This window comes from Marmota flaviventris, chromosome 19 (assembly GCF_047511675.1).
Source record: "Marmota flaviventris isolate mMarFla1 chromosome 19, mMarFla1.hap1, whole genome shotgun sequence".
In the NCBI taxonomy this organism is placed as follows: domain Eukaryota; kingdom Metazoa; phylum Chordata; class Mammalia; order Rodentia; family Sciuridae; genus Marmota; species Marmota flaviventris.
In genome coordinates this window covers 14,754,894-14,774,609 of record NC_092516.1, presented here as the reverse complement: position 1 = coordinate 14,774,609, position 19,716 = coordinate 14,754,894, and the positions used below count along the sequence as shown (strand labels likewise).

The window sequence follows — 19,716 nt, the reverse complement described above, 5'->3', positions numbered from 1 at the left end:
ATCCATGAACAGGGTATATTTTTCCATCTTCTAAGATCTTCTTCTATTTCTCTCTTTAGGGTTCTGTAGTTTTCATTGTATAAGTCTTTCACCTCTTTTGTTAGGTTGATTCCCAAGTATTTTATTTTTTTTGAAGATATTGTGAATGGAGTGGTTGTCCTCATTTCCATTTCAGAGGATTTGTCGCTGATATACAGGAATGCCTTTGATTTATGCGTGTTGATTTTATATCCTGCCACTTTGCTGAATTCATCAAAACCACCCTAAGATACCATCTCACTCCAGTTAGATTGGCAGCCATTATGAAGTCAAACAACAACAAGTGCTGGCGAGGATGTGGGGAAAAGGGTACACTTGTACATTGCTGGTGGGACTGCAAATTGGTGCAGCCAATTTGGAAAGCAGTATGGAGATTTCTTGGAAAGCTGGGAATGGAGCCACCATTTGACCCAGCTATTCCCCTTCTCGGTCTATTCCCTAAAGACCTAAAAAGAGCATGCTACAGGGACACTGCTACATCGATGTTCATAGCAGCACAATTCACAATAGCTAGACTGTGGAACCAACCTAGATGCCCTTCAATGGATGAATGGATAAAAAAAATGTGGCATTTATACACAATGGAGTATTACTCTGCATTAAAAAATGACAAAATCATAGAATTTACAGGGAAATGGATGGCATTAGAGCAGATTATGCTAAGTGAAGCTAGCCAATCCCTAAAAAACAAATGCCAAATGTCTTCTTTGATATAAGGAGAGTAACTAAGAACAGAGTAGGGTCGAAGAGCATGAGAAGAAGATTAACATTAAACAGGGATGAGAGGTGGGAGGGAAAGGGAGAGAGAAGGGAAAAAGCATGGAAACGGAAGGAGACCCTCAGAGTTATACAAAAGTACATACAAGAGGTAGTGAGGGGAAGGGGAAAAATAATATAAGGGGGACAAACGAATGTCAGTAGAGGGGGCAGAGAGAGAAGAGGGGAGGGGAGGGGAGGGGAGGGGGGATAGTAGAGGATAGGAAAGGCAGCAGAATACAACAGACACTAGTATGGCAATATGTAAATCAATGGATGTGTAACTGATGTGATTCTGCAATCTGTATATGGGGTAAAAATGGGAGCTCATAACCCACTTGAATCAAATTGTGAAATATGATATATCAAGAACTATGTAATGTTTTGAACAGCCAACAATAAAAAATTAAAAAAAAAAAAAAGAATTACATAAAGCCTCAGAGCTTGATCCACTGAATCTTTACCACTGGTGACCCTGAATACATACCTGTAAGGATGGATAAGGTGGTGGTCTTTCCTGCCCCATTAGGTCCTAGAAGAACAGAGATCTGTCCCTCATAGAAATTCAAAGACAAGTTTTTCACTGCTACTACAGTAGCACCCCCAAATGTGAATTCCTATAAAAAAGCAAATACTAGCTTTATATTTATTACTATTACTTATAAAGGACAAGAGTTTTAGTCAGATCATTAATGTAAGGATCAAAGAAAATTTTAAAAATAGATTAAATAGTGAAAGAAATAAATAATACTTAGAAGCAATGGATGAATAGTCCTTCAAGTAGGTTTGCATATTCCTCCAAAACAATCTCATTCAGTCACCCTTTGTTCCAGTTACCATCTTGAAGTTGGTGAAGTCACTGTCTGCTCTGCACAATGTCTTTCGATGTTGCAGGTTTGTCTGCTGGAAACCTATCGTGCTTCATTGTTCTACGCACATTCCAAACTCTACTCATAACCATACCTGAAAATGTATTCTTCCTGCTATGTTCTTTATCTCCAGGAGGGGCACCATTATATACCTAGATATACACACCAGCAACTGGGGATTGACTTTCCTTAGACATCACTCTATACTTCACCTATTAAAACTCATCAGTCACTAATCACTCCTGATCAATTCATTCATTTATTCAATAAGTAATCGTCAAGTGCTTGTTATGTGGCATAAATTATGTAAAGTACTATGTATACATTTATGAGCCAGACAGACGTGGTACCTGCTTTAGCAAAAACAGAAAAAATAGGCATGCATGCACATACATAGATATATGATTAGACATTTACTAAACACTAGCCAAAGATGTCACTTCATATAAGAAAGTAAGTTTCTCTCAAGTTATATACTTTTAAAGCTAAAAGCCAAAATTTAGCATGCTTAACTGATGTTAACAGTCTGCTCCAACATATAGCACAGTAGTAGAGTGCTCACCTAGCACATGCAAGGCCCTGGGTTCAATCCTCAGCACCACATATAAAAAAATAAAACAAAGGTATTGCATCCAACTACAACTAAAAAATAAATAAATTTTTAAAAAAAGATATTGGAAGTGGTCACACTCATTCTCATTGTTAGGGGAAAAAGGCTTTAAAAAATTATCACTTCTTAGATCCATGAGAAAATGTGAGGTCACAACGCAAACTATGCACCAAAACTGAAGAGGCAGATAAATACAAAGAATTACAGTTTCCTAGGAATAAAGGTCACTAGGGCCAACAATTTCTAGGAACATGTAAATGGTAACTGACAAATTGCTGGACACTTTGTGTAAACTAATTTGAAGAATTAAATATTCCTGTGGGCTCTGTCTAAGGAGATCTGCAAATTTTCTTTAGTTTAACTGCCAAAAACCCCAGTGGTTTCTCATGGTGAAGATTAGGGAAAAAAATAATTTCCTGTTTCCAGCAAGCAGCTAAAACAAAATGCCTGTCATTGAAGAAAACAATTTTATCAGAGCCTAACAAACAGGCGGAGAAGAAGAATGTTTCTAAGGATCCATTAAGAGAGAAAAGATAACCTAAGGATCAGGAGGAAATATTTGCAAATTATAAATCTGATGATGGTGCAGCATTCACAACACATAAAGAACAACTACAAATCAACAACACAAAGGTGCCCAATTAAAAATTGGCGAAGTACTTGAATAGATGTTAATACAAAGAAGACATACAAAATGATCAAAGAATATGGAAATATGATTATTATTAATAGTTTTTAAGGAAGTATGAATCAAAACCAAAATTAAATAGTATTTCCTACCCACCATGATGGTTTGTAATTTTTTTTAAAAAGGAACTATAAAGGAAATAAAGAAAAAAAAAGGTGAGAGTATCTTGTGAAAACAAAAGGGAGATCCCTCAAGTAGAGAAAGGGGACCATGGAGAGAGGAGGTAAAAGGAAAGGGAGGTGCAGAGGAATGAAATTGACAAAATTATACTGTTACATTGTGTGCATGAATTTAACAAATCCCACTGTTATGTATAATTATAATGCAGCAATAAGAAGTTTTAGCAAGAGGTAGCAACACTGAAATTCTCATGAAGTGTACAATAGTATATCCATTTTTGCAGTCAAGCAAAATAATTTGGTGGTTCTTCACTAAAATTAAAAACGGAATCAATATATGACCCAGAAATTTCACTCTCAGGAACAAATCAAAAGAATTGAAAACATAAATTCAAACAAAAACTTGTACAACAATGTTCAAAGCAGCACTATTCACAATAGTCAAAAGGTGTAAACAATCTAAGTATCCATCAACTGATAAATGGAAAAAATAATGTGGTAAAAACTTACAATGAAATGTTACTCATCCACAAAAAATGAATGAAGTCTGATCAGTGCTATAACATAAACCAACCATGAAAATATGCTAAGTGAAAAGAGTGAGACACCAAAGACCTCATTTTATTTTTCCATTTACATAAACTATCCATACTAGGAAAATTCATAGAAGAAGGCAGATTAGTGTTTTCCAAGGTCAGAGGGAAGGGAAAAGTGGTGAATGCTTGCTTAATGGGTTGGTCTTTCCATTAGAGATGATTAAAATACCCATATTCAAATGGTCATGGTTGCACAACACTGTGATTGTACTAAATGTCACTGAACTGTATACTCTAAAATGGTTAAGATAATACATTTCATGTTACATCTATGAAGATTTCTAATCTTCATTGTTAACTGCTTTATTTTTAAAATAGGCATGTATGTTTAATTATAGTAAATGTATTTTTTGATATCTAATAATATGTCTACCCTTTTTTCTAGTGGTGAATTAACTAATTGAAATTCAAATTTTAAGCAGACCTTGTAGTCCAGACAGGTACTCCCCTGTCATCATGTAATATCTATTTTACATATTGATGAAGTACATTTGCTAATATTTTGTCTAGAATTTTTATATCTATGCTCACGAGACAATTTGGTTACTGAATTTTATCTTCTTTTAATGATCTTATAAGGGTTTCTTAACTAATTGTTTAACTATATGGAAGATTCATCAATGAGGCTAACTGTTCTAAAGCAATTCAGTTGTTATAAGATAGATTTTTCTTTTTTCTATGCTTCCTTCTGCCAATTTTGGTAAGTTATGCTTTTAAATGTATTATTACCTTTCACATAATTATCAAATGTATTTACATGAATGTTTCTAACACTTTATTACTTTTTAATATCTGTAAGATCTACTGCATCTTATGTTTTTCAAACTTGATATTGATAATTTTGTATTTTCATTTTTTCTTGAATGTCTTTTTTAGGAGGTATCCATTTTACTGATCTTTCCAGATAAATGACTTATGTTAATTTTTCTTTATTTTATATCTTCTTTATCTGTGGTGTCTAGTTTTCCCTTACATTGCCTTCTTTCTTTATTTGGATTTAGTTGCACATATTTTGTTTCATATTATTCATTTCAAAATATGTTCTAATTTCTAATATCCTCTTTTCTTTAGTAAACATTTGAGATTTTCTAATTATTTTTTCTTTTACTCTTTTTTAATATATATTTTTTAGTTGTGGGTGAACGTTTTTTTTAAATTTTTTAAATTTTTTCTGTTACTGGGGATTTATTTCAGGGGCACTTAACCACTAATCCACATCCCCAGCCCTATTTTGTATTTTATTTAGAGATAGGATCTCACTGAATTGCATAGCACCTCACTTTTGCTGAGGCTGGCTTTGAACTCGCAATCCTCCTGCCTCAGCCTCCTGAGCAAATGAGACTATGTTTGAGTTTAATTTATGCTGAGAAGTACTTTATGGATAACCTATGATCTTTTAAAAAATATTCCATATGTACTTGGTGAATAATGTGCTTTCTGCATTTTTTAATGTAATGCATCAATTAGGTCATATAAGTTAATCATCATTTTCCATTATTTATATACATATTTATATACTTACTAATTATTCTATTTCTCTGATATTCTTTATATTTTCATATTTTTGTGCCTGTTAAAGCATTTTAACATATCAATCATTATTATAACTTTGTTTGCTAGCACCAATATTTATACCATATTCTAGGTTAAAATCTTTTATATGTTGTTACTCTTGGTTACTGGTCACAATTTTGTACAACTTCAGATACCTAGTCATTTTTTTTTTCTTTTTTTGTCATGCATTTCATATAAAATAACTATGGCAACTTATTTTGTATGTGATGCTAAGGATAGAACCCAGTATCTCACACGTGCTAGCACTGTGCTACAGCCCCAGCCCTAGAAGATTAACTTTTAAGTCTATCAAGAAACAGAGACCTGTAAAACAATACCTTCCGCAAGTGTTGAATCCTGATTCCAGTCGCTAAACCAACAGGTTCAGGTTCAATATAATCACTTGGCAATATATCAGAAATTTTGCTAATTTCTTCACTCTCTAATGGTGGTTCCCCACACCAGTAGGATTTCTAAAAGAACAAAAACATCATAATGTCACTGAAAAATGAAGTGGCTTATGACTTGAAAAATCTTTAGCTGGTGTTGAGATGGGTGATAGCAGATAACATGAAACTAAATTTGGTAATTTCATCATTATAAAAGGTTTCATCATTATAAATTTGGAAGTAAATTGTTTATAATATTAGTTCCTAAAACGTAACCACAGAACAAACATGCTATTCAAAATGCTGTCATATATGAAGAGAGACAAAAAGAAAATCACCACAAAATGGCACAGTACAATGTACTATATCACTCTGAATCAGGTCTATTTGGATGTGAGATCTATAGATTAGCCTTTCAATAAATCTATGATGTCAAAATTATTTTCATAAAATATTTCTTAAAATACATTATTTGTCTTTTCTTCTGTGTTGACATTTTCACCAAAGGAATAAAAGCAATGGTAGGTAAAACTGCTGGTGCTTTAATACAAATCAAAATGCAAGCACAAAACTATACTAAACAGTCGTTTTTTTCTTCACCACTAAGGTACTAACAGGAAAATACTCTGTTTCACTTAATTACATACTTGATGAAGAATTTAAAATAACCTTTTAAGTCTTAGTCCTTTCAGATGGCCAATAAAAATGTTCAATATTATTAATCATTAGGAAAATGCAAACAAAAACAAAGAGACATCATCTTACCCACTTATGTGGATATTACAATAAGTTCAAAAATAACAAAATGCTGATGCATATGCATAGAAAAATAAATTCCCATACATAATTTTTGAGAATATAAATTAGTGTAGCCATATGTAAAGCATAAAGTTCCTCAACAACAGTACAATCAGAACTATATATGATTAAGCAATCCCAGCACCATTCATATTAACCAAGATATGGAAGCAACTAAGCTTTTCCATTGATGGATGAATAGATAAAGAAAATGTGGTTCATTCATAATGTAATGTTATTCAGTGGTAACAAGGATGAAATCTTGTCATTTCTGACAACAAGGGTGGAAGTGGAAGATATTATATTAAGTAAGATAAGCCAGGCACAAAAAGACACATGACCTGTATTTTCACTAATATGTGGAAGCTAAAAATAAGTTGATTCCATAGAAGTAGAGATTAGCAAAATGGTCACTAGAGGCTAGAAAAAAATGTGGAGAAGGAGGAGGAGGCCAGATAATAGTTCCCCAATACTGGTAGACAGGATAAATAAGTTCTAGTGTTCTACAGCATAGTAGAATGAATGTAGTTTACAATAATTTATTGTATACTTTATAAAGAACTAAAAGAGAGGAGTTCAAAGGTTCTCAAAACAAAGAAATAATAATGTTTAAGGAAATGAAAATACTATATACTATGGTTTCATCATTATATATTATATATGTGCACTGAATTATTACACTGTTTCCCATAAATATGCACAATTATTATGTCAAGTAAAAAAGAAAAAATAGAAGATATATGGCATAATTCATCCCTAGGGCTATGAGAAAACCATCATGTATTCATTCAAATGGGACTTCTTTTGAAAAAAATATCCTTTATTATATTGCACATGTTACAAAGTTAACTCGTAATGGCTTTAGTCAAGAAGGAAAAAAAGTATCAGTACAACAAGGTAAAGCACCAAGGGGAGGATGTCAAATGTAATGGTGTTCACTCATCTATAAATGAGAGCGTAATAAGGGCTGGGGTTTCTCTAAATAACAGAAACGTTAGAACTCACGTCCAAGAAAAAGTTCCATGGCTTGGGCACACCATACTTCCCTGGAAAAACAGCATCTACATACCAGGTCACAAGGGCATAAAGGAAAGCAGTAACTAAAAACATTCCCATAACGTGGGCCAAAGTCAAGTCATCATCTGGGCTTTCTTTTAAGTAGAAGTTATCCCAATTAGCACCAAACCCTGAAATATAACAGGAGATAGTTACTTCAGATGTCCAACAGAGACTAGAAAAAGTTACCCAGCTGCTTCATAATGAAATAATAAGGAAAAATGCACTAATATTCTCTGGAGACAGGTGCTGACTCTGCTATTTACTGATATCTTTATATTTAGATTGCCCAAGTGAAATTAAAATAAACAATGATGTAAGAGGCTTTCTCTACACCAAAACCAACTAAAAGTTAATAGTGATAGGGCTGGGGATGTGGCTCAAGCAGTAATGCGCTTGCCTGGCATGCGTGCGGCCTGGGTTCGATCCTCAGCACCACATACAAACAAAGATGTTGTGTCCGCCAATAACTAAAAATAAATAAATAAATAAATATTTTTTTAAAAAAAAGTTAATAGTGATAAACAAAAATAATAATTTAAAAAAAGGTAAGACTCAAAGCAGTGAGCAGAGCCATAGGTTGCAAGGCAGCCCTCTCTCTCTGTTCTCCCTGAGGCTAATCTTAATTTAAATAACCAGGAAGATATATAAATGTCCAAACTGCAATAAAATCAAAACCAAGAGTCAACAAGAATTTCTTCACCTTGATATGCTTTACAACAAACAACTCTAATGTCAACTTTGATTATAAAAATGACTGTTCAACTTGAACTGCAATTGTTAATCCAACAGCCAACATTGTGCTTTGACTCCATTTGAATGTATTTCATCTAATGGTTTAAAGCATTAATTGGAATCAATCCTCCTATCTTTGTTATCCTAGCTCTAGTTTATACTTGCTTCTCTTATCCCCTACTCATTCTCTTGCATTATTTGCTACTATCTCAAATACACACCATTCATCTATTTCTCCCTTCTACCTTGGTGTAAATTATTCTTGTATTTATCTTTCTCTTGGTCTCTTTTATTTCTTCCTTTCTGTCTCTCTTTCTACTTTCTGCCCAATATTTTCCTCCTCTCTTTTACCTCTCACTTTAGGTTGTAGTGTGTTTACTAAACTTAGCAACTAATTTTTTGGCCTATCCCAGAACTATATTGCATTATAGAATTATATCTGAATATGAAGAACTATGGAGAACAATTGGCACCACAGCTAAAAAAGGGACATTCTTCCCTTTGATAAGGTGAAGGTGAAAGAGAGAGAGTCCTAGTTTAGTGCAGAAGCCTGCAATTTGCAGACATACAGCCTAAATAAATCAAAGACCTGGAGTATGAATGAACAGTAAGCTATTTTTAGAGGAGTTCACTGCATCTCCTATTGAACTCTGAATGGCTAGAGTCAGGAGCTATCTTGAGAACAATCCTATTGTACTACTCTGGGAGCCCAAAATCCAAGCATATTTATATCTCTGCCCCTGTGTTGCCTGGGCAGGTAATGGCCTCATGAGACCATTTTGACTCAGGGGAGAGACTCTGACACAATTCCTGACTCAGGGTGGAGAGGAGGACCCACTCTTTGAAATCAAAAGATCAGGGAACCTCCTCTGAGGCCAGAGATGGGACCAGTCACATTTGGTTTCACATGGGAGCCAAAAACCAAAATAACCTATTCAATGAATGGGCAAATGAACTGAATAGATACATCTCAAAAGAAGAAGTACAAATAAACAAAAAGTATATTTAAAAAGTTCAACATCTTAGCCATCAGAGAAATGCAAATCAAAAATACAATGAGATTCCATCTCACTTCAGTCATAATGGCTGTCATCAAGAACACAAATAATAATTAATGCTGGCAAAGATGTGGGGGAACAGAAAGTCTTACAAACTGTTGGTGTAAATTTAAATTAGTAAAGACAATATAAAAAACAGTATGGAGGCGGCTAGGGTTGTGGCTCAGTGGTAGAGTGCTCACCTAGCACATGCAAGGCCCTGGGTTCAATCCTCAGCACCACATAAAAATAAATAAAGGTATTATGTCCAATTACAACTAAAAAATAAATATTTTAAAAAATAGAGTGAAAGAGAACAACTCCGTTTACAATGTCATCAAAATAGCATGGTTAGAGACACATTTAAACAAGAAATGCAAGCCTGACTCCTATGGCACTTTGCTAAAATAAATTAAAGACCTAGATAGGTGGCAATATGGCCTGTATTCCTGGATGCAAAGACTAAGACAGCAATACTACCCAATGCAGTCTACAGACTCAAAAATCCCAATAGCCCTTTTTGCAGAAATGGAAAAACTGATATAATTAAGATCCATAATCAATTGACAACTCAGCAGTATAACAAAATGAACTACTAATACAGGCAAGAGCATGGGTGAAGAGCAAACACCTTATGCTAAGTGGAATAAGCCAGTGCAAAAGTTCATACACTGTATCATTCCATTTGTGTGACATCTGGAAAAAGTAAAACTACAAGGATGAAGAGCAGGTCAGTGGTTGCCAGGTATTACAGGCTAAGGAAATGTGCAACAACAAAAGGTCAGCACAAGGGACTCGTTTGGATGGAAGGAGGTTTTGTGTCCTAATTTCTGTAATGGTTACAGTTGTCTAGACAGGTGCTTAAATTCACAGAACTTTACACCCAAAAAGAGCAATTTTACTGAATATAAATTTTAATAATATTTCAAAAGACCTGAGAAAAAGACAAAAAAGAAATATGATGAAAATCTTGATGTCAATAATTTTGACTTATTTGTAATGGACAAATTCTATACAAGACACATGCTATTAAAACTTGTTCAAGGAGAATAAATAACCTGAATATTTCTAAGTAAAAAAAAGTCCCGCAAATAATACTACATGACAACTTAAAAAATTTACCCTTTATGATATACCTACAAAAACACAAAAATACATATACAAAGGATAAGCCCATTTCACGTTTGTTCTAACAGAAAAATACCATCAGGTGCCATAGCACAATGTGTCAATGTTGTGATCACAAGTAGACTGTGTAGGTAATGCTGTTCCCAGAAGATTATGATGTAGCTGGAAAATGACTTTCATCTGGCATCAGATAATAGCATCAGAGCTATCCTAACCTACAGTGCAATTCACCACTCGTGTGTTGTGGTGTTGCCAGCACAAAGAAACTTGCTACCCTGCCAGTCATATAAAAGTACAACACATACAATTATGTAGAGTACATATTTGATCATGATATTTAATAAATGACTATGTTACTAGTTTAAATATTTATTATTTACTATATTTTTTATCATTTTAGAATGTACTTCTACTTACAAAAAACACATTTTCTGTAAAATCATATGCCATGATACACTGGCAGAAGCCTCAAATGTATCAGAGGCCACGATGAGTGATGGACCGATGTCATCTAGGTTTGTCTAAGTTTGTTCTATAAAATTTGCACAAGGATGAAGTCAACTAATGATGCAGTATTCTGAGTGTATTCCCATCATTAAGGGACACGTGATCATATTATCAATTTCCTAAATGTCCATATATAGTTTAAATGAATATAGCATATCCACACAATGTATATGTAAAAAATAATGAAGAAAATATATATGTAAAGTCATATGGAATTATTTATACAATATGTTGTTAGAAAAAAGCAAATTGCAAAGAAATATACAGTACAGTACCATTTTTTTACAAGAAAGTAAGTAAATAAGTATATATATAAAACTGATATATTTTTAAGTGAAACACAGAAAGGATAAACTACAAATAAGTAAGAGTAGTACACATGTGTGGGATGTAAGAGCATGAGGAGGGAATGACTCTAAACTGATTATTCTATTATGTTTCTACTTTTTAAAAACTGCAAAATTACGTATTCATAAATTTACATTATGTTAATGATGAGGGAGGACTAAAAAAGGAGTATAAATAAAAACAAAGGTACCTATCCCTAGTTCAAATAAATAATATAACCACAGTGAAAGTACAAAGAAGACACGGCCAACATTATGCTTGAACACAATATTTCAAGTATTTGCTGTTCACAGTAGTATGGATTAGTAGTTGTGTAATTACTTCCTAAGTACTGCAAAACTGAGCAAATAAGCAAATCTATTGAGAATGGTAAGTGTCAAGTTTCTCACAGCTAGAAAGGAAAATAAAATATGGAATGGGGAAAAGCTAGGAAGAAGCCTCTAGGTTGGATTGGAATTAGATGTAACAAAGAACTCACAGAGGTTAATAAGTGGATATCAACCATGGTGTCTTAACCTCAGCACTGACATTTAGAGCTGTATAATTCTATGTTGTGGGTGCTTTTCAGAACTTTGCAGTATATTTAGTAGCATCTCTGGCTCTTGCCCACTTGATGTCAGTAGCACTCCTCAGTCATAACAACAAAAACTAAAAAAATCTCCAGATATTGCCATTATCCTTCAGGTGGCAAAATTAGCTCCAAAAGGAGAACAGTGATAAAGATAAAACATAGACATATGTATTCATGAAAGTATAAATAACTAATATATCACTTATATTACTGTGCTTATTATTTATACTATTTTATTTATATTTGCATGCATGTGTGTATATTATATATACACAATACACAATATATAAATAAAATGCACAAATATAATTTTATGATAAATACCATAATCCAAAAAAATAGTCACAAAACATAAAACCATCCCTTATCCGTTACTCCACCACTGACCCCAAATCATTGCCCTTTCTTTCTGAGAATCAAACATCTAAGACAGTTTTACAATGGACAGACTCACCCTTCATTTCCAGCTTGCATATTTTTTCAGTTCCCAGACCTAATGCAGTATTTGTAATGAGACAGATGGCCAGCTTCTCACTAAGGCTCATTTCATTATATCTTCTAAGGAACACTAAATATGGAAGGAACATGACAAAATGGAGGAAACTTGCAATAGAAGTAGCCAAAGAAGCTGAAAAGTTAGATGGAAAATATAGTTAGTTGACTTGAGCTAAAGAAGCCTAAAACACAAATTCTCTCATTTTACTACACAGAGATTTATAACCTCTACAAAAGAAGGTAAATCATCTTGCTCAAATCATCTTAGCACAGTGCTTAACAGGGTAAGTGCTCAATAAATGTTTTTGCTTAAATGAATAAGTTTAGGAAGAAAATTTCTGGAATTTATCCTTCTCCTACTTATGCAATTGTCATGGATATTTAATCACATGAAAAAGTACTTATTTTTGTTTATTTAAATTTTCTTCTTCATTTTGATCATGACTACCTCATCTTGATTACTCTAGTACACTAGTATTCCCATCACAAGAATATGTCTACATGATTTCCTTGAATTTTAAAATTTTGGTAGATAAAAATGAAAAACTTGGTAGTATTTTTTATACATACTTTTAGTCTACAATACTTCAAATACCTATTCCCGATGACATAGAAGAACATCTAAAACAGACAACAAAATTATAGTTTCCTATAGTTTAGAACTGAAAAATCCTCCAAAAGCCCAGTCTTAAAGGCTTGGTGCTAGGCAAGTGGTACCTTTATGAGATGAAGCCTTATAGCTGGAAGTGAGGTCATTGAGGGCATGCCTTTGAAGGGGACATTGGGACTTTGGCCTTCCTCTTCCTCTCTCTCACTTCTGGCCATGAGGAGGTTTCCTCTACTGTATGCTTAATACATGTATTCTTCATACATGTACTTTGGATAATGATGTCCATCACATTCCACCGCCCTTTGTAATCCCCTGTCCCCTCCCTCCCTCCCACCTGTCTTCCCTATCTAGAGCAAACTGGTGTGGCCAATATGGAAAGCAATATGGAGATTCCTTGGAAATCTGGGAATGGAACCACCATTTGACCCAGCTGTCCCTCTCCTCAAACTATACCCAAAGGACATAAAAACAGCATACTACAGGGACACAGCCACATCAATGTTTATAGCAGCACAATTCACAATAGCTAAACTGTGGAGCCAACCTAGATGCCCTTCAGTGAATTAATGGATTAAAAAAATGTGGCATTTATACACAATGGAATTTTACTCAGCAATAAAAGTGAATAAAATCATGGCATTTGCAGGTAAATTGATGTTTACAGTCTTTTGAATGTTCTGTTAGGTTACGAGCAGTTTTAGGTTTACAGGAAAACTGTAAACTCTCCTCTACCTCAACATAGCATTGCTCTATTTTTGACATCTTTCATTGGTTTGTTACATTCATTAAAATTGATGAATCAATATTAATCCAGTACTACTAACTGGTCTATAGTTTAAATAAGGGTTTACTCTTTGTTGTATGGTGCAGGGGGTTTAACAAATGCTTAATGTCAAGTATTTATTATTATAATATCATGCAGAATAATTTTAGTGCACTATTTTTGTGAAATCACCCTTTGCTTCATCTCTTCATCTCTCTCCCAAATTCCTACAAACTACTACTTGTTTGCTGTTTTTCCTGCCCAACAGCTTCCTCTTTTCTAGAATTAATATATTATGTTATGTTTCACGCCTAGCTATCCACTCCTACCTATGCATTCTGAAGAATAGCCAAAAGGTGGAACAATAAAAATATCTACCAATGGATGAAGGCATTTAAAAATGTGATATCTCCATAGAACAGAGTATTATTTGGCCATAAAAAAGAAATAAAGTATTGATACATGTTAATCATACATGAACCTCAAAAACATTCTAATGAAAGAAGCTAGATATAAAAAGTCACTGTATGATTCCATTTAGTTAAAATATCTAGAATAAGTAAATCAGTAGAGACAAAAATAGGTCACTGGTTGTGAGGATCTGCTAGTAAAGGGAATGAAAAGTGACTGCTTATTGCACACAGGGTCTCTTTTGGAAATAAGGAAGATGTTGAGTTAGAAGTGATAGTTGCATAATATTGTGAATGTACTAAATGCCACCAAAACATACACTTTAAAATAGTCAATTTTATTTTGTGCTAATTTTACCTCAAAAACAAAACAAAACCTCAACAAAAACTGAACAATCCATTTATAAAGTAGGCAAAAGATCTGTACAGATATTTTACCAAGGAAAAGATATGAATGGCTGATCTGATAAGAATGTGAAAAATTTTCAACATTAACAGTCTTTAAAAAATTTAAATTAAAAACACAATAAGATATTACCACATACTCAGCATAATAACTATAATTAATATATAGATAGTACAAAATTTTGGCAAAGATATAAGGAACTGAAACTCTCATTCACTGTTGATAAGAATAAATATAAGGTATATCCATTTTGGAAGACATTTTTTTTTAAATTTTTAAGTTAAAATATGAATTTACCTCATAATCCAGCAATTTTACTTCTATGAGAAATGAAAATAACTGTATGTCAATAATAATAGGAGAAATATTCACAGGCTGAGGCAGGAGCACTGTGAGTTCAAAGTCAGCCTCAACAAGTTAGGAAGGCAGGCCCTAAGCAACTCAGTAAGACCGTGTCTCTAAATAAATATATAAAAATAAAAAATAAAGCAGAGGCTATAGATGTAGCTCAGTGCTTAAGTGCCCCTGGGTTCAATTCCCAGTACCAAGAAAAAAAGAAAAGAAATTTAAAAAAGAGAGTGAAACAACAAAAACTTGAAAATAATCCAATGACAACTATTGGCTGAATGGATAAGCAAGCAAAATGTGGTATATCTATACAAGGAAATATTATTCAGCAATTAAGAAACATTGTATCATCCATGTAGAATGTGAATGAAGTTGAAAACATATAAAGTGAAACAATTCAGACACAAGAGTATATATTTTGCCATTCCATATATACCAAATATTAGTAACTTAAAACTATTATGAGATATTTATCATGCCCAAAAATATGCAACAAGTTTTGAAAGAGTTACCAAAAAATATAAAACAATAGAAGCACTGATCTGCTGCTAGGAAGACTGCAAAATTGTACAACCACTTTGGAAACAGTTTGATATGACCTACTAAGGTAACATGTAACACTCTATGATAGACTAGAAATTCCACTCCAAGTTATGTGCCCCAGGAAAACTCTTGCATATCTGCACTGGCTAACATATACAAGAATGCTAATATTAGTATTATTTGTAATAATACGAATAATAGTAACTAACCAGAAACACCCCAACTATACATCAAGTATAGAACAATAACTACACAATACTAAGCAGCAGTAAAAATGAAACCAGCTACCCACAACTATATGGAGGAAGCTCAAATTGTAATCATGAGTTATATAAAAATCATAAAAAAATTTCACCAAAATTAATTAACACACTATTTAATTATAGAAGCAATCATGCTATAAAGAAGAGTAAATCAGAATATCAGTTATTACTATCAGAAAATGGCATATGGAGCAAGTATTAGCAAATTTCTATGTTCTAATATAATAAATGAGGCCATGATGGTTATAAAAAAATCTGAAAGGGCTTATAAATCTAGACAAACTATATGCAGACTCATCTGTGGAAAAATAGTAGAATGCTATCAATTTATGTGTAGGTTATCCCCTAAAGAATAAATGGGATTTTATTCTTTAGTCAAAAAAGTTAATTAAAACAGGAATCATAAAGAAACAAAATACTTTGGATATGTAAGTACATTTTTGTAAGTAAAGGGCTAGAAGAATAAAGAAACATTGTGGAGCTTACAAAATACAAAATTTTCTACATATATATATATATATATATATACACACACACACACACACACACACACACATATATATATTCGTACTTGGAATTTCAATCTGCTGATCATATCCACTTATGTTCTTCACACAGAAACCATACTTTTAATATTTTTGTAATACCTATGGATTGTCAGTTTTTTATGGAAGTCGATAAGTTGACACTCTACTTTGAAAGAACAAATTGAGAGCAATGTTCTAGTGAAAACACTAAAAAAGTCTTTCCCATGATACAATTGTATTTGTGACAGCTAAGAGAAGTGTAATATGCTGTTTATCACATAAGATATAAAAATACAAAAGTGAAAAAGGTGAAGATTTGTTATCATCTTTAAAAAATAAGTGACTACAAAAAAATGGCTACTGAAGAATTACCTCTATAAATTCCCCAACTAGTCCAATCTGAATTAGACAGAAAGGGCAGAAAAACAATTCTCTTTGGGTTTTTTTGTTTGGTTGTTTGGTTGGTTTTTACTGTTGTTGTTTGTATTTTTGACACTGCTCAAGGTACACCATAAGTGATCCAAAGATTTCAGAAAGTGAATAAATACACATTTCTATATGAACCTATTTTAGTAGATCTTTGCACTTCTTTTTAGATCATTTCACATGCATGTATGATATTTGACTTTTTAGTTAGAAAGTAAGCAGAACCTACATATGAAGTAACAACTAAAGTTTAGAAGGAGCTCACAAATAAAATTCTTAGTCAAAACACTCAGGCTCTTTCACAAAAGGAGCTGTAGACTCACATTTATTGAAGAACGTGGAAATCATAAAGCCAAACATTATTGAGACAATGGCATAAAACAGGAAGAAGACAAAGAGTAACATCACGTCACTGTGTTGGAGAACTGTCTCATTTACAATCTAGTAAAACAATCAGAAAGGTAGTTCAGTAACATTTTAAGAGATGGCAGAAAAACAGGGAGGTGAAGGAACATATCAAACATTTCGTGGCCCTAGTAAAATAGGTTACACAGCTCATTGAGATGGAAATTAACTGAATAACTCATTTCTCACAGAAGGGTCTCTCATCTAGGTATACTGTTTGATTTACTATGAGACTAAAGCATATTCTGAGCTTCCATAGTGGAGTCATTGAAAAACACATCTACTTCTCTGAAAACAAAAATTTGCCTATCACACAATTTCTGTATCCCTCTCAAAGTTTTTTTTAGCTTGTAGCATGCTCCATTCAAATAGATACTTGCCTTGTAAAATAACAGTATACAAAGTATAATGATGACTATTGCATATAAGAATAAGAAAGTAATGAAATACGAAGACCAGAGCATAGCATTACTGAGTCCTATCATGAGCTGGTACTCCTGTGAGAGAATACAAACCAAGTGTCATGAAAAACAGTTTGTAGATTTCAAAATGCATTCACGTGTATTATGTGATTTAATTCCTACAACAACCTATATAAGTTAAATATCATCCCCATTTTACAGAGTATGAAATCATGGTGCAAAAATAACCAAATGACCTGATCAAAGACATCCACGAAGTGAGAGGCAGTGCTGTGTCTGCAACTCAGAAATTCTGGGTCCGGTTTTTCCCCAATACCTTGCCAGTTCTGGTTCTGACACAAGAAACACTTTAAACTTTAAAATCAAAAAATAAGACTTCCTTTCTTTTCATTATTTTCTGTTTCCATGAAGGAATAAACCTTCTTGGTTTATTCAACACCACTTCTTGGTATAAAGCATTTTTCTTGATACTTTATGTACGTCAGAGTTTCCGAGTCATAATTTTGTTGACATTTTAAAATAATTTTTTGTTATGGGAGGCTACCTTATGCAGTGTAGGATCTTCAAGAGCATCCTTGGCTTCTACCCACTAGGTTCCAGTAACAACTATCCTAGTCATGATAAATGTCCCCAGACATTGGGAGCAAAATTGCCCAAAAGTGAGAACAGCTGCTGTGGAATAAATGCTACTCTTGTCCCACCAGATAAAAGTTAGAAAGTAAGATCCTTGTGTTTAGCTGTTTGTTTCTGTGACGAAATACTTGTAAAGAACAACTTAGAGAAGGAAAGATTTGCTTTGGCTCACAGTTTCAGAGGCTTCAGTCCATGGTCAGTTGGCCATAGTTTTGGGCCTGAGGTGAAGGAGAACATGTCTGGCATTCAATTAAAGAATTATTATGTCCCAAAAACAGCATTCCAGGTGGGCCCATCATTTCTCCCATCTAGTGTTCACATTCTCCTTTTGTTGGAGTTATAGTGTTTAAATCAATGGAATTTGGCAAGAGTAATGAAATGTCGTTTCTGTGATTATGTTACATAGGATTATGGCACTTGTCTCACTTTGAGAAGCTCTCCTTGGCTGTATTTGGGTGCTGCTAGCCATGCTGCCCATATGTAAAGTTTCTGAGGATAATATCTGGCCAACAACTAGAAAGAAACTAAAATGTTCAGTTCTACAACTTTAAGGACCTAAATCTTAAAGCTTAAACCAACAACCACATGAGTTTAGAATAAAAAATTCTTCCCTTATTCAGCCTCAGATTCTGAGTCCACACTATAGATGATACCTTGACTATATCTTTGCACAAAACCAATGAAGTTGTACCTGATCCAACAGGAAGAACTTGTAAGATGAATGTGAGCTGTTTTAAGCTACTAAGCTGTGTGATATTATATGACAACAAATAATATAACAATTATGCAAAGAAGTAGAAATATTACCCACAATGAGAAGAAAAATCAATCAGAATTGACATAAAATGTGCAATTTATAGAAGCAGAAAACAAGGACATCAGAAGTTATGACAACTACATTCAATCTGTTCAGTAAGTATAAGAAAATGAAATAAGAGACATGAGAGATAAAAATATTTGAGATGAAAAATACACTAGGTTATATTAATATATTAAATGCTATAGAAAACTAGTAATATATTAAAAATATATTGACACAGATGATACAAAGTCATTGAAGAAAAAAATTTACAAAACTAAATAAATAGAAAGGCATGCTGTGTTCATGATTAGAAGATTCAACACAATAATCTAACACATGTCAATCCTTCTCAAATTGTACTATTGATTTAACAGAACTTTTACCAGACACCTAGCAAGTTATTGACTAGATATGAACAGACTGATTCTAAAAAATATGTGTAAAGGCAAAGGAATGAAAAATTAAAATTAATTTTCAAATGAAGAATTATTGGAGTTGAAAGAATCACATTACCCTAGTTTAAGTCTTTCCCTTCTTGCTCCTCCACCCACCCATCTCTCTCTCTCTCTCCCTCTCTTTCTCAATCAGAGATAATACAGCTTTGGATACCCTGGACACCCAGCTCAATGATGGAGAATAGAATCCAGAAATAGATCCCATCAATATGGCCAGATAATTTTTTTAATGGAGACATGAGAGTTTTATTACACTTTGTCCACTATTGAATAAGATTTGGAACTTTTTTTATTAATTTTTTATTTATATATAACAGCAGAATACATTACAATGCATATTACACATATAGAGCACAAAGTTTTCATCTCTCTGGTTGTATACAAAGTATATTCACACCAATTCGTGTC

General features: G+C 33.3%; 1 protein-coding gene across 1 annotated transcript in view; it reads right to left on the bottom strand.

Moving 5' to 3' along the window:
* Positions 1 to 19,716, bottom strand: part of LOC114096940 (phospholipid-transporting ATPase ABCA3-like) — a 136,170-nt gene that overhangs the window by 75,608 nt on the left and 40,846 nt on the right. Inside the window, exons 6-11 of the mRNA XM_027940651.2 lie at positions 17,377 to 17,493; positions 16,915 to 17,032; positions 12,255 to 12,428; positions 7,424 to 7,605; positions 5,570 to 5,704; positions 1,283 to 1,412 (exon numbers count right to left, since the gene is read on the bottom strand). Of these exons, the coding sequence (XP_027796452.2) occupies positions 1,283 to 1,412; positions 5,570 to 5,704; positions 7,424 to 7,605; positions 12,255 to 12,428; positions 16,915 to 17,032; positions 17,377 to 17,493 (856 nt within the window). The remainder of the gene's footprint in view (positions 1 to 1,282; positions 1,413 to 5,569; positions 5,705 to 7,423; positions 7,606 to 12,254; positions 12,429 to 16,914; positions 17,033 to 17,376; positions 17,494 to 19,716) is intronic.